This window comes from Cynara cardunculus (genome assembly GCF_001531365.2).
Source record: "Cynara cardunculus var. scolymus isolate 2C chromosome LG 13, CcrdV1, whole genome shotgun sequence".
Taxonomy (NCBI): Eukaryota; Viridiplantae; Streptophyta; class Magnoliopsida; order Asterales; family Asteraceae; genus Cynara; species Cynara cardunculus.
The window spans coordinates 22,092,371-22,108,071 of NC_037540.1; the positions used below are offsets into that span (position 1 = coordinate 22,092,371).

Here is a 15,701-nt window from a genome sequence, read left to right on the forward strand (position 1 = left end):
GGAGGGACATGTTATTCGGTTTATATGTTATCTGATTTATATTTTTTAATTTTCTTTATTAAAAAATATTGGTACATTTATTCCTGAAACGAACAAACACAATATGATAATATCTAGGTCTTGGAGATAGAATGATGGTACTAATCATCTACTATTGGTTCATTGTAAAGAATGAGAACGAAAATGAAAATGAATGATGTCGTTTGCTTAATACTCATAAATTGTTATAACAATCGTTAGATGCTATGCCGTTAAACCAATATAATCGATTAAAAATTGTTTCATACAATGTTTTCAATACAAACTTGTTATGTCTAACTTGAAAAATGTAAAATATGTTCCATTCAACCTCAAAAAAAAAAAAAAAACAATACAATTTAATGTTGATAAGCTTCTAAGTTCACCTTAGATTTGATATAGAAAAATGAATTAGGTGTCAATTTCGATTCCAAGACTTCCTTTTCTTTTTCCAAAAATCAATGGAATACATGGATTTATCAAGAGATGTAGCGACGTACGGGAAAAGAGGACCTTGCGGGAATGAAATTTTTATTCCATCCAATTTGGCTAGGTATCTATACTATATTATAAAGCATTTGACAAAAACTCTTAAAAACCACTTTTTATGCATAAAGTACTGTTTATTAATGCATATTATTTAAAACTAGATTACAAATAGATTGTGCGTAAGTAGAAGGTATTAAAGCTTCATATCTGAATTCGTGTAACTAGTTGCAGATAAACACAATCAAATACAATAATTTGTTAAATTTATGTCTTTATAATAATTTTTTTTTTGTATATTAAATACTTTTAGTAAATTAGTTAAATTTATGTCTTTATATCTTATTATCTAATATATAATTGAGTTTTTAGTTTTAATCCATTTTTAATTATTAAATTATCATCCAACTAAAACAAAACATATATAAAAATTACAATTTATTTGAGTTAGAATATGTTTCATTCTTATCTCTCTTTTTCAAAGACAAAACTCTCAAAAGACTAGTAGACAAAATTCTCTAAACGAAGCATGATGATAATGGTACACCTGTTTACAGTTGTATCTAATAAATGCGGCAGACAGAAACAAAGCATCTTGCTTTTATTTTTACTTTTCTAGAAACAAATCATATTGTTTCTGGATCAAACAAATTAACTGTTTTGCAAAATAATATAATTATCTCTCTTTAACACTTTTTAATCAAAAAGTAGATCTTATCAATTGCACCAATGTTATGCAAACTACATGGAACGAGACGGAAAAAAAAAATAATCCCTTATTTGGTATGCCATGGACAAAAATTACATGGGACAAAATGAGACTATTTTAAAATCTGATGGAACAAAAAGAGACTAAATACAAATTTGCTATCTTACCTTAAAATCCAATAAAAAAAAAACTAAACCCTCCTTATCATCGTCTCTTTCACACCCACATTTCCACGACCAGAGCTCTTCCACATTGCCTCCTTCCACACCGCCTCCTTCCACCGCCTCCTTCCATATCGGTATGATTTCTTTTTTGGCATCGATTTCTTTTTGCTGCGTCGATTTCATTATTGCGATTCTTTGCTGCGTCGATTTCTGATTTCTTTTTGACTGTAAACCCTAACAAAATCGATTCCACATCGTTCTTTTCTTGGATTCTTGACTGTAAACCCTAACAAAATCCTCTTACTAAGTCGTTTGAGTACCATTAAAAACCCACATGCATGTTCAAATTTCTGCGTAAAAAAGGAACTGATGGAGATGCCATAGTTGATTTTACTATAGTTGAGGAATTGGTCGTTTGAGTACCATTAGAATCTAGGTAACTATCATCTTGTAGAATGGAAATGCCATAGTTGATTTTATTGCCTCAAGAGTTAGTTCAAGATTGTGGGTAGAAYATGTGTGATAGGAAACTGTCACCTGTATGTTTGCAATTTCATAAGTTTATTATCATGGCATTCCATATTTTAGTTGATTTGTTGTCATTTTATAATCATTATATGATACAAAATAACATTGAACAACATTTAAGGATAATATGGTCATTTTAACAGTTTTGTCCCGTCCTGTCCTAGTTGTACCAAACATGGGACAGACAATTAGTCCCGTCCTGTCCCGTCCCGTCCTGTCCCGTCCAGTCTGCGTAACAAACACTACCTTAAGTATATTTCAACATGAATTATTTTTGATCAATCAAGAAGCACTTCAAACATATTTTTAGCACTTCAAATAATTAATTGAAGATGAATCATAGCTATTATTATAACAATTTATCGGATAAGATTTTTAATCTATCAAAACAGTATCGTATGTATCAATTTATCCGGTAAACGTTTTCCGTGGTGAGAGTCGTCCAACCTTATTGAATAAGATTTTTGGTTATTGTTTTACTTATGTCGGATAACATTCTTATTTCTTCACCATATTTCATCGACTTGACAAGTTGCTTACTAAATTCTATTCTCAAAAATATTTTGTTAGCACCGTTAGCTCTTTTTGCATTTGTTTTAGGGTTTAAGACCTTCGACAAAAATTGACGGAAAATCTCCATTTGCATCAACAGACAGCTACACGTAATGCCTTTCTTCTCCATGTCTGCTTATGATCTGCGTGTTTTCTTATAGACAACTTCTTATTCTTCACCCTCAAATCCCTCTCCGTTTTCTTCCGATTTCTCTAACTGTTTTAAGGAATTTTGTTTTTTAATAGGTTTGTTGCGACTGCAATGATGCCTCGATGGAGCAGGACCCTAGCTAATATTTACAGGGTAGGGCGACAGACTAAATCAGATATGGCTTCAGATTTGTTTGTTTTCCCTTGCCGGCGAATTTCTAGGATTGCGGCCGTAGAGGTGCCGGTAGCTTCAGATGCTTCCGAGAAAAACTATACTGCTAAATCAGAGGTACTTCCTTCCATCGTCAGTTTTTCCGCTTTGTGGGTTTTCATTTTTTCTTGATAGCGGTAATGTTTGAGGGGACTTCAATTCACTGGCTTGGTTTAGAACTGAATCTAAGTTAGTCAGACTTCCCATTTAGAAATATGGATTTTTTAATTCAAACAAGCATTATAAATACTCCCAGTTTCTAACATTCGTCAAGATTATGGTTATATTTTATCATGAGTGGTGAACTTCAGTACATAAGATATTTTTATACTAAAAGAGGAATCGTATTTGGAAACAAGTTTGTTTTGGGTGCAAAATGGACTCTTTGTTGAGCTGAGGTAGTACTATTTTGATTTTCCCCTCTGGATTTTTAAGATCTTGAATACGGTCATTGGTTGTTTGTTTTTTATTAACTTTTTTCTCTAAGGCCCTCATAACATTGGGATACTGAATGTGTAACCTTACAAATAAATTTCGGGTTATTCTGATATCAAATGGGTGCTTGATAAGCCTACTATTCGCTTTACATATAAAAGAAGATCTAAGTAGTTGAAGTTTACTTTAGTTGTAAATAAGTGGAGGGTAGTTTGGTACTCTCAATAGAAAATAGAGACAACTCCTTTATAGTGGGTAGGTTGTTAGTGGAGCTGGTATTCTGTTTTGTGAGATTGTAAAAGGGCGCAAGCTCTAAGGTAGAGAACCGGCCTCTTGAAAGCCGTGTAATCCATTGTATTTCCATTTCCTTTTACTCAATTCAATAAGAAAGCTACCGACTACAATCAATTTGCATCAAATTGGTATCAGAGCGAGTTCGATCCAACCATGGGAACGAGAAGTGCGACAGCCAGAATAGATGATTTGGAAAGCTGTGTTGGTTCAATTGAGAAGAATCAACAGCTAATGGAGAAGAATTTGGAGAAGATTTTTTAGCAATTGGAAAATTAAGCAACGAAGTATCAGCTAGGGTGATTACGTCAGGATCATCGGACGGTGAAGATGGGGAGGAAACGGCGAAATCTAAGAGGAAGAACGAGGAGTGGCAGGGATCGAGTCGACTCTTTGCTGTGAAAGGTCGAAAGCTGGAATTCCTTTTTTCGACGGAACCAATCCTGATGGATGGATTCTTCGTGCGGAACGCTATTTTTATCTAAATCAATTGACGTAACATGAAAAAATTGACGTATCCTTTATAGCGTTTGAAGGTACTGCTTTAAAATGGTTTCAGTGGGAGAATCGTCGGCATCCGATTTCATGATGGGAGGATTTGCGTCAATTAATTCTTCGTCAATTCAGATTGGCAGCAGCTGGAACTTTATGCAAGCAATTTTTGGCTGTAAAAAAGGAAGGTACAGTTGATGAATTTAGGATGAAGTTTGTGGAATTGGCGGCACCATTAGAAGGAATTACGGAAGAGGTATTCATGAGTCAATTCATCAACGGTTTGGAGAATTCGATCAAAGCTGAGGTTAGACTTCTCAATCCAGTAACACTTGAGGAAGCGATGGAGATGGCTATGAAAATCGAAGTTAAAAATACTGTGATCGCTAAGGAAAGAACATTCTCAGTGCCAAAAAAATCATTTCCGACGTTCTTGGGTAATAGGTTTGCTACCGGTGGGGCTGAATCAGTTAACAGTTCTAGTTCGATGAACAATTCGATAAACAACTCGAGATCGGAGTATAGAAGACTGTCGGATCAGGAGGTTCAACGGAAACGAGCTTTGGGCCTTTGTCATCGTTGTGATGAGAAGTATTCTCCAGGCCATAAGTGTAAGAAAAAAGAGTTGAAGGTTTTGTTAGTACAAGAGGAGGAAACAATGGATTCTGGTAGCGAAGTAGAGGACGGTAAAGTGCTGAATACAGCTGACGTGATTGAGGTGAGTAAAGAAGTAGAAGTTCATCTTAATTCGGTGGTAGGCCTAACGAATCCGAAAACTATGAAAATGAAAGGATGCATAGAAGGTCAAAAGGTGGTAATCCTCATTGATAGTGGAGCAACTCACAATTTCATTTCCAAAGATATCGTAGATAAGTTGAATTTGAATATTGACAAAACGAAGGAGTATTTTATAATGATGGGAATGGGGAACCAAGTGAAGAGTGACGGGATTTGTAAGCATGTTGTGTTGAATGTGCAAAGTTTGGAGGTGGTAGAAGACTTTCTATCCATACAATTGGGAAACAGTGATGTGATCTTGGGGATTCAATGGCTGGAAACCTTAGGAGCAACGCACACTAATTGGAAACAACAAGTTATGAAGTTCACGATCGGAGGTAAATCAGTGGCGCTGAAAGGTGATCCCGCTCTAGGGAAATCGTTAGTTTCATTAAAGGCAATGGGGAAATTGATCCAACAAGAAGGACAAGCTGTTCTAGTGGAGTTGGGAGCCTATGCATTGATGAATGATGAAGTGCAGGAAGTAGGGCCGAAGGTACAATCTGTTCTCGAAGAGTTTGAGCAAGTATTCAATATGCCAAAAGGGTTACCACCAAGGAGAGGTAAGGAACATGAAATTATGTTGAAGGAGGGAACAGATGGAGTCAACGTGAGACCTTATCGTTACCCACACTACCAGAAAGATGAAATAGAAAAGTTGGTGAAAGAAATGTTGGAAGCAGAGGTGATTCAGCCGAGCAACAGTCCTTTTTCAAGTCCCGTCTTGTTAGTCAAGAAAAAAGATGGTAGTTGGAGGTTTTGCATCGACTATAGAGCTCTCAATAAGGCTACGGTGGTAGATAAATTTCCGATACCGATGATCGATGAGCTGCTAGATGAATTATACAGTGCTAAAGTGTTCTCCAAACTCGACCTGAAATCGGGGTATCACCAGATTCGTATGAAGGATGAAGACATTCAAAAGACAGCTTTTAGAACGCATCAAGGCCACTACGAGTTTAAAGTAATGCCTTCCGGTCTTGTAAATGCCCCTTCCACTTTTCAAGGATTGATGAACTAGGTTTTTAAAGACTGTTAAAGAAAGTTCGTGCTAGTGTTTTTTGACGATATATTGGTGTATAGTCGATCGGAGGAAGAACACATTGACCATTTGAGATTAGTGTTCCAATTGTTATCTCAAAACAAATTATATGCCAATAAAAAGAAGTGTGAATTTGGTCAAGAAAGACTGGGTTACTTGGGTCATATGATCTCAAGTAAAGGAGTAGAGGTAGATGATTCTAAAATCAAAACGATTTTAGAGTGGAAGGTACCTCGAAACATTACGGAGTTGAGAGGTTTTTTGGGGTTATCGGGATATTATCGAAAATTTGTGAAGGGATATAGAGTTATAGCTAGTCCCCTCACGGATTTACTTAAAAAAAACCAATTTGGTTGGACTGAGGAAGCACAAGAGGCTTTTTAGAAATTGAAGAAAATATTGTCTTCACTACCAGTGTTGAAGCTGCCTGATTTTTCAGCCGAGTTTGTGTTCGAGACGGATGCTTCCAGGACAGGGTTGGGGCTGTTTTGATGCAGAATGAACAGCCCGTGGCTTATTACAGTCAAGTTCTAGGCACAAGAGCAAGGCAAAAGTCGACTTATGAGAAAGAATTGATGGCCATAGTGTTGGCTGTGAAGAAGTGGAGACCCTATCTGCTTGGCAGACATTTCACGGTTCGCAGCGATCAACAGAGTCTACGTTATTTGCTAGAGTAACGAGTGGTGGAACCGGAATATCAGAATTGGATGAGTAAACTAATGGGATATAATTTTTCGATCATTTACAAACAAGGGAGTGCTAATAAAGCTGCTGATGCACTCTCTCGTAAGCATGAAGAGGTAGAGTTATCTAATTTGAGTGTACCAACACGAAGACAGTGGGAAAGTTTGAAAGAAGAACTAGAAAAAGATGATTTTTTGGTCAAAATAAAAGAAGTGTTGAAAGATGTTAGCCGACATAAAGGTTTCGAAGTAAGACAAGAATTGTTATTCTTTAAAGGTAGATTGGTGGTGCCCATAAAGTCGATGATTATTCCGAAGTTGTTTGAAGAATTCCATGCGTCACCGATCGGGGGACAAAACGGTGAAGAAAGAACGTACCATAGGATGGCAGCCGAGTTATTCTGGATTGATATGAAGAAGGACGTACATAATATGGTTAAAGAATGCGAGTCATGTCAGAGGAACAAAGTCTTAAGTGGTTCACCGGCGGGGTTACTACAGCTGTTGACTCTTCCAGATACAGTTTGGAGTGACATTTTGATGGATATCATCGAGGGACTACCAATTTCAGGTGGTTTGAATTCTATCTTGGTGGTGGTAGATAGATTCAGCAAATACGCTCACTTTGTGGGTTTAAAGCATCTTTTTACGGCTCAATCGGTAGCGGAGGTATTTTCTAAGGAGATAATCCGATTGCATGGGGTACCCAATTCAATCGTTTATGATCGTGACAAAGTATTCCGAAGTAACTTCTGGAAAGAATTGTTCAAATTGCAAGGAACGACTCTGAAATTTAGTTCGGCTTATTATCCACAAACGGATGGTCAAACCGAAGTGGTGAACAGAGGGCTGGAACAATATTTGAGATGCTGGATTTCGGATAGACCCTGCCAATGGAGCAAATGGTTGTCATGGGCAGAACTGTCATACAACACGGTCTATCATACAACTCTTAAATGTTCTCCGTTCAAGGTGTTGTATGTACGGGATCCTCCTCCTTTATTACGTTATAAAGATGCTTCGGCTGTGGTACAAGCAGTGGACATGGAATTGATGAGTCGAGATGAGATATGGGATGAGGTGCGAATGCATCTTTTGAAGGCGCAGTGTAGAATGAAAAAGCAAGCTGATTTGAAAAGAACCGAGGTGGATTTTGTTGTTAATGATTTGGTGTTTCTGAAGCTTAGACCCTATCGACAAAAATCCCTTTGTGAATGGGAATAGTCCAAAGTTGATTGCATGATTTTATGGTCCTTACAAAGTCTTGGAAAAGTCGCTTATTGTTTAGACTTACCGGAGGGAGTAAAGATACATTCTGTCTTCCATGTATCTCAACTTAGAAAAGCTGTCGGGAATTGTTTGGTTGCAAAGAACATACCAACTCAAGTATTTGCTGATATGGTGTTACAAGTAGAGCCAAAAGCCTTGTTGGAGGTCAGAAGGGTGGAAAAAAATGATGCAAAAAGTTTGGAAGTGTTAGTCAAGTGGAAAGGGCTGTCTGATTTCGAGTCGACTTGGGAGAATCTGGAAGCTTTGGCTCGGCAGTTTCCTAATAATCACCTTGAGGACAAGGTGAAAGCTTTGGGGGGAGGTATTGATAAGCCTACTATTCGCTTTACATATAAAAGAAGATCTAAGTAGTTGAAGTTTACTTTAGTTGTAAATAAGTGGAGGGTAGTTTGGTACTTTCTCAATAGAATAATAGAGACAACTCCTTTATAGTGGGAAGTTTGTTAGTGGAGCTGGTATTCTGTTTTGTGAGATTGTAAAAGGGCGCAAGCTCTAAGGGAGAGAACCGGCCTCTCGAAAGCCATGTAATCCATTGTATTTCCATTTCCTTTTACTCAATTCAATAAGAAAGCTACCGACTACAATCAATTTGCATCAGTGCTCTTCTTTTGATTCAACTTATCTATTATAACACTGGTGGTAATTTACTGTTAAGTTATTCATTTTTGTGTTGATAAACGTGCACTGCTTTCCACAGGTAAATCTGAGTAAGATGTTCCGTTCCAAGCCTTGTTCTTTAGCCTTGCCACCTGAATCCCCTCTGAGGATTGAGGAGCCTAACTACGAGGGTATCCGCCAGTTTCTCCTCAAGTTGATGTTGTTCTATAGCAAACAGAGCACGTCTATTCGAGCAGCAAATGTTATTTACCGCCGTGTTGTATCTCAAGCTGATAAACCTGCCATTTATGACGGTTAGTCTTTGATTGTTCTCATCTTGATAAGATAGCATATTTTTCTTAAATGTTCATTTGATTGAGTTGCCCTATAGTATAGTTAAAACTAGTCTTTGTCAAGCCTTTGCCACTGCTAAGGTAGATGCCTGACCACATCTATAGCCTATAGGTTCATTAGTTTCATGGATTTGAAGTTTCAAATTAAAATTAATTATCCTAGGATTTATTGTTTAGTTTCAGTTAGGTTTATGCCTAATTCTGTCGTTGTATATGCCTCAAGACAGTGCTTAGTGCCTTAATCTATTGTCTGTATATGACCTTAGACTTTTTTTTGATCCACCAAAATTGCATTCCAAGAAATATACTTCTACTTGAATTGCTATGGGAAATGAACTATGATTTTTTTGCATTCTCAGACTTTTCTCAGATACACCACCTTCTAGATGGATAAACTCAAGACAATCTTTTGACCCCCAACATGAGATTGTTGCTTTGTTATTACCGGGTGGCTAAGGTTATCTAGATTGGAAAATAGGTTATTATAATCGTATATTGTAAGTATTCATGCGTGTAAAACAGGCAAGCTGAAATTTTTTGTTGGTGTTGTATGTCAAACATGTCAAGATGCTTTTTGTTGTATGGATCCCTCACTTGACCTTTGCAGTCAGTGGCCAATGTGAATGAGTGTATTGGTTGTGATGAACAACTTTAATATTTCCACCATCACAGAAAATGAATGCTACGATTAACTAGGCAAACAGTTTAAGATGTTTTTGTATTATATATGAGATGCCTGACAATAATCATAAAATTGAGGAATCTCGTGGACCAAAGTTAATGCAATAAATGTTTTGTAATTATTAATAGTCGGAAAATAGGTAATTTTGGTTGAAACATTGTCAAAAAAATAGAATTGTTGCATTTAGCTTGCGATATCGTACAAAGGAAATTGCTGCATTTATTTTAGATGGAGGGAGTGGATCTGCATATATCATAAGCACACTGGAGCAATGATCCCAGCTGTCTCTTATTTTTTTGTTCTTTTCATCTATTATTAGTAATTATTAATGCAATAAATGTTTTGTAATTATTAATAGTCGGAAAATAGGTAATTTTGGTTGAAACATTGTCAAAAAATAGAAATGTTGCATTTAGCTTGCGATATCGTACAAAGGAAATTGCTGCATTTATTTTAGATGGAGGGAGTGGATCTGCACATATCATAAGCACACTGGAGCAATGATCCCAGCTGTCTCTTATTTTTTTGTTCTTTTCATCTATTATTTGTTTAGCGTTCTTTTGGATCACAAGATAAGGCGTGTTTGTGTTTATAGATAACCAAGTTATGCATGCAGGAATTGTAATATCTAACTATTTTCCCTTTTGAGATTTTTGCCACACCCATTTAACCTATTCCTAAATCCTGTTTTAGTCATGGTTGTTACTTCCCAATGTTTCATAAATGATAGTTTCATGCCTGTTGGGAGTGTTTAGTTTGGTGAAAGTTTTGCTTTCTAGGAGAGAGGAGATACCTGATTTGCTGCAATTTCCTATGTTCTATAATTTAAAATAAATACTCAGACTTTATGCTATTTGTGCTGTAACCAATTCTGCTCTTGCTTAATTTCTGCTGTGCTTTCTTGAGATATATGCAGAGTCTCTATCTTTTAATAGATAAAATTTACTTTGGCATGCAGTTTTTAGCTTGGAGAAAACCTTTAGAACAACATTCTGCATGCTCGTATTACACATGTGGTTATGTTTGCGTCGCTTGAAAGCAGAAGGAAAGGAAGGTGTTGAATTGGGGCAATATGTGTACGAAATCTATAATCATGATCTGGAGATGAGAGTTTCAAAAGCTGGGGTCGGTAGTCTGCATTGATAGACTTTTTGGCTATTAATTTTATATCTTGTTGTTAATTGGCCTCCTAATGGTAGAAGAGAATTTCTTGCTAGATGGAAATATGTTCTTATTGTTAAAGTTCTCACAAGCATGAATGTTCTTGCTATCCGACTAAATAGGATGTCACTAAGTTTTTAGGATTTTTTTTGCATCTTTAATCTTGTTTTATTACTCTCTTGGTCTCTCCCCCATAATGGTCACAGCAAATGACTCTTGACCCGCAGTAAGGAGTATATTAGACTGTATCTAATTTCTGAAAATGCACCTGCTTTCAAGTAGCATATTAATGAATTAGATGACAATCTTGGTGAAAAAATTTCGAAGAAAGTTTCTAATCCTTTGAGCAACATGAAAATTTGAAAGTTGAGGTAGGGATTGTGGTACACCCAATTGCATATCAAATCAATCGAGTAAGTTTTGTAATGATGGAGGAGTACAATAAGTTGGTATTTCATGTATTACATCAACTAAACCGAGTAATCTTGCATTTGACATGGAAAATCCAAAAAATGGAAATCGTTTCAGCTATTGTGGGACATTGATGTTCCAAGTATCTTTTATGCATGCCTGTTAGCTTAGGGCATGGAAATCCATAGTATCTTGATTAATGTGAAGGATCCATTTCTTGCGACTACACAAATCCTATATCAGTAATATAGTTCTTTTTTCTTATTGGAGTGCAGGTTAATTTACTGTTGTCTAAATGGATGAGGGAGTTGGAAAAAGTATTTTATGGCAATATTGTTGCTTTTGATACCGCCATGCTTCCAGAAGCTAAACCGGATGAGTTGCAGAAAGCAATATGGAAGTAAGGAATTCACTACTTGTTTGTTTCTTAAATTCTATCCGCTCCATCTTAAGGAATTCATTACTTGTTTGTTTTTTGAATTCCATCTGCTCCATCTTGTATCTTTTCAGAGGATGGTTTATTTGGCATCCATCATTGAAGCATTTAGTAATCTTTTAGGAAGTATGTACTTTTTTGAGACAGAGAACCAGGAAAATAGAAGGTTCTACTAGGCTCATCCACTTGACTGTCCGGCCCTTTTATAATCTGAGATGATCTCGATTTATTGTCTTATGATAGGCCTACACTTGCAGTTTACTTACGGTCTGTTTTTGATTAATTTGTATATGCGAGTGACTGTATTTGGTCATAAGACCTCTGAACTTTGATTCTATTTGATGTATGGGGCATATAAAATTTCTTAATGTAGAAATTGGTAGTCTGGCTTTATTTCTATCATACCAAAAAGTTTTGGATCTGTGATAATGTTACGGCTAGCAGTGGTACGGATAGAGGAGATTTGGACTTCCGTATAGCAAGCTATAACAACTCAATTTTAGTATGGATTAAAAGCAGATATACGAGGTTTATTGAGTTGCACAATGAAAGTAGAAAGAGGGGGGGAGTAGGTATTGAGTTATAATTGTTTTAGAAATTGATTTTAATGCATGATGAAATCTGTGTTCTAAGTTCACTACATTCTTTATTAGTCGGTATAAAAAGAAAATCATATTAGTTGATGTTCTAAGGGGATTCTGATGGGTGTTGGGTTCCTGATATTTGAACAAGGCAGACCTGATATTGTTTAGCTCGTTGTCTAAATCGTGCTTGGGATGGCTGCTGACCTCGTCATGTGACTTAAGTCCAATTTGAAGCTTGTTCAAACTATATAGCTAGCTCAACCTGGCTCTAGTAACTCAGTTAACCCAGATAATGTAACATGACATTTTGCGCCAAGTATTGCATCTTAGTCCATGAGCTTGAGTACGAAAATTCTAAATCTGATTTGGGATGTAAACAAGCAATACATGCACAAAGGCGCTAAATCTGTAAATTAATGCTGGTTTAAAATGCTTTGTTGGATGTTGCACTTGCATGACCTCTTTGACATGTATAAAGCTTTGCTCTTTGGCATGGTGTAGACATAAATTGAGCAGATGTGACATCATATGTTGCATAAACATCTTTGCACATTTTGCTGTTTGGAGTTGATCTGCTATTGAATCCCAGTTTGCTTTTGTTTCATAATTTTGCTTACATGTTCTGTAGGAATGTCTTCTTCTCTGAAGATGGTCCATCTAAGCTAGATCCTGCTGCATTACCTGCTGTCCTGGTAAGTTCTTAACCTTGGGTTAATTCATTTTTTCGCGCCATAAATGAGATTATATCCTCTTCTTTGGCCACATACAACACATAACATGTAACATCCTTGGGTATTTTGTCAGACACTTGGGAGGTATGGCTATTAAGCTTTGATTCAGTACATGTCTACCACACAGCTTCCTGTGTTCTTGTAAAGCATTGTTAGTCAAACTCTAGTGTCTTTAACACATTCCGTTCTTCATTTTTGTAAATTTCACATGGCATTTGGGATAGTAGTGCTGGCTTTTTGAGTTTGTAAAGCATTGTCAGTCAAATTCTAGTGTCTTTAACACATTCCGTTCTTCATTTTTGTAAATTTCACATGGCATTTGGGATAATAGTGCTGGCTKTTTGACTTTGTAAAGCATTGTTAGTCAAATTCTAGTGTCTTTAACACATTCCGTTTTTCATTTTTGTAATTTTCACATGGCATTTGGGATAATAGTGCTGGCTTTTTGAGTTGGTGAAAGAAAATATTGTAAATTTTCATGGGTAGGAGCCGTTTCACCATTTGCATGTCTCTTTCAAATTATATTCGCCTTTTAACCTTATTATTTGAATATTTCAGGCTTTCACAAGATACGTTCGGCGAGAATGTACTTGCTTGTCATTAACAGGTACCCCACATTTTCCCATCTCAAGATTTACTTGCTTGCAGTCCCACATATCCTGTTGTTTGTTATACTCCCTTTGTCAAAAGAAGAAAAAGAAAAATAAATGCGATGTTTGACTTGGCACACTTTGATAAAACTGCTTACTAGTGATCAAATGTCCAAAATACCTCTTCACAAGTACAATAAAAGGAAACATGTGGACCAAGGTCAAAGTTACTAATTTCAAATAATGATTGTTAATGGGCTAAAAAGTATAAACTTGAAGTGAAAACTTGCCAAAAAAGGAAAGTATTCGCATTTTTATGGGACTGGTATGTATGCTCAAACCCAATCAGTTCCTTAGAGCAAATATAACCCTGACATATATGGGGAAATCACTGCTTGAAAGCTTATACATTTGTTGGGATTTCTAGTAAACAAGTAAAACTTCGATATGCCATAGAAGTTTCTGGTCAACAACTAACCCTTCAACAAGCCGTAGTGATCCTCAGTCGGTGCTGCTATGGAGAAATTTTTCATACCTAGCAAAAAGGCTTTGGTTGTTAGGATCAATAATCACATATATTCACAATGATAGTTGTAGGAAATTAAAACAAATTGAACATATGGTTCAACAATTTTCCGTTATCTATGATTTTTGCTACGTTTTTTTATTAAGCAAGTTGTCAATTCGCTAGTTCACATGGAAAGGAAACCATCCATTATAAGAAGAAAACTAGACAGTACATGATAAGAAAGAAAAAACCGTCTTCCTCACTGGCTACCTGTCATAATGGATCAGTGTCTAAATCAATCCGATATTTTAGCTTCTTAGAGCATCTCTTGGAAATTCTCCAAAATGGAGAAATTGTAGATGATGGTGTTTTTATCCTTTTCTTTTCCCCAACAGATCCTCCAAAACTCTCTCCAAAATGGAGAAAGTAGTAGAGAGTGTAAAAATCTGAAAATTTAGAGAACCCTTCAAAATTAAATGCTGGAAGTTTGTTGGAGAGTTAAATGTATTGAATATTTTAGTAATAAAATTAATGTTAGAATCTCCAAAATTGTTGGAGTTGGATGTAATTGGAGATTTTGATTTTACATTCTCCATTTTGGAGAAATTATGGAGCAACTATTGTAGATGCTCTGACATACTAAAGGATGTAGTGGAAATCTCATCTTCCGGGGTTCGAATCCAGGCGCTGCCAAAGCCCTAGTAGCCATGGAGGTTCACTTGTTATGACTCTAGGCTGGAAGGCTAGTCAGTGTGCCTAAGCTAGCCCGGAAACCCACGGTCACCCAAAAAAAATAGTCTTTGGCCTTAATTTGACTGCAAATTCACTTGGAACACCTTTGGCTGTTGATTATCACCGGAAAAGAACATAAAAACGTAGCAACCTTGAAATTTTTCTTCTTAGAAGTATTATTGTTAGCCTTTTTTTCATGAGTTTGGTATGATTTATACTATGGAATTTGAAATGGAGAATGCGATTGTGGATGTGCAGATAAAGAAGCAATGTTCTCTGGCAACTTCATGTTCACACCTCTCACAAACCCGAAAACCTAACTCTAATCGGATCAAAACCATGCATGTTTCCTTGAATAAACATTTGTTTTTTACAACATATAAAGCTTGCGTGCAGAGTACTGAAGGTAAGTTTCAGAATATGTATTTTTCGAAAACAATAGTTTTACATTCTTCATATGGAAGACATCACTGCTTTCCTAACAGCAACTGCAACTTGGGTCCCAACCATCGTCAGAACAGGCAAACCTCCTCCGGCTGCCACCGCTGGAACTAAAAGCTTGTAATAGAAAGACAGAGGTGGTTGCCGCGGTCAGTTTGGATGTTGACGAATGAATTTAGGAGCAAAAGAAAGGATCGAAACTTGTTTATTGATGAAGTTACTAATTATGCCCTTCTGCTCTATTCAGTGAATTTATCATGTGGGGTATTGTTTTTATTTGTGATCGATTGGAGACCTACGGTCCATGGTATGAGCTTTTGGAACCATGTCATTGAAGTATCGATTCGGTGTTTCGAGATTTGAAAATGGTATTTGGTATCCAAATTTGTAGTTTTATTGTAAATTGATCATTATTTTTGTTAAATACATAGTGTTACTATTAGGTATTGTTTGGCAAAAATAAGCTAGCTTATTTTCTTGTTACATGTTTGGATGCACATAAACTAGCTTATTGAAACATTACTTGTAGTATCGTTTTGATGACTTATAATCCTCATTGATATTAATTATTATTTATTACTATTAATTATAAATAAAATATAAATATTACTAAATACTAATTATTGATTAATTTTAATCATACATTA

The 15,701-nt window shown here is 36.1% G+C and overlaps 1 protein-coding gene across 6 annotated transcripts; it reads left to right on the forward strand.

Moving 5' to 3' along the window:
* Positions 1–1,427: 1,427 nt before the first annotated feature.
* LOC112524231 (ubiquinol-cytochrome-c reductase complex assembly factor 1-like) lies at positions 1,428–15,605 on the forward strand. 6 transcript variants are annotated; one of them, XR_003070376.1, is made up of 9 exons: positions 1,428–1,511; positions 2,704–2,896; positions 8,526–8,739; positions 10,419–10,585; positions 11,308–11,432; positions 12,681–12,744; positions 13,342–13,390; positions 14,872–15,019; positions 15,099–15,605. XR_003070376.1 is itself a non-coding variant. In XM_025133968.1 (9 exons), the coding sequence occupies exons 3-9, from the start codon at positions 2,720–2,722 to the stop codon at positions 14,931–14,933; spliced, it is 858 nt and encodes a 285-aa protein (XP_024989736.1). In that variant the 5' UTR covers positions 1,428–1,511; positions 2,506–2,567; positions 2,704–2,719; the 3' UTR covers positions 14,934–15,605. The 6 variants fall into 6 exon arrangements, 2 of the variants coding, with proteins under 2 accessions (XP_024989736.1, XP_024989735.1); XR_003070378.1 differs by having other exon boundaries at positions 15,130–15,605; XR_003070377.1 differs by having other exon boundaries at positions 15,135–15,605.
* Positions 15,606–15,701: the final 96 nt, after the last annotated feature.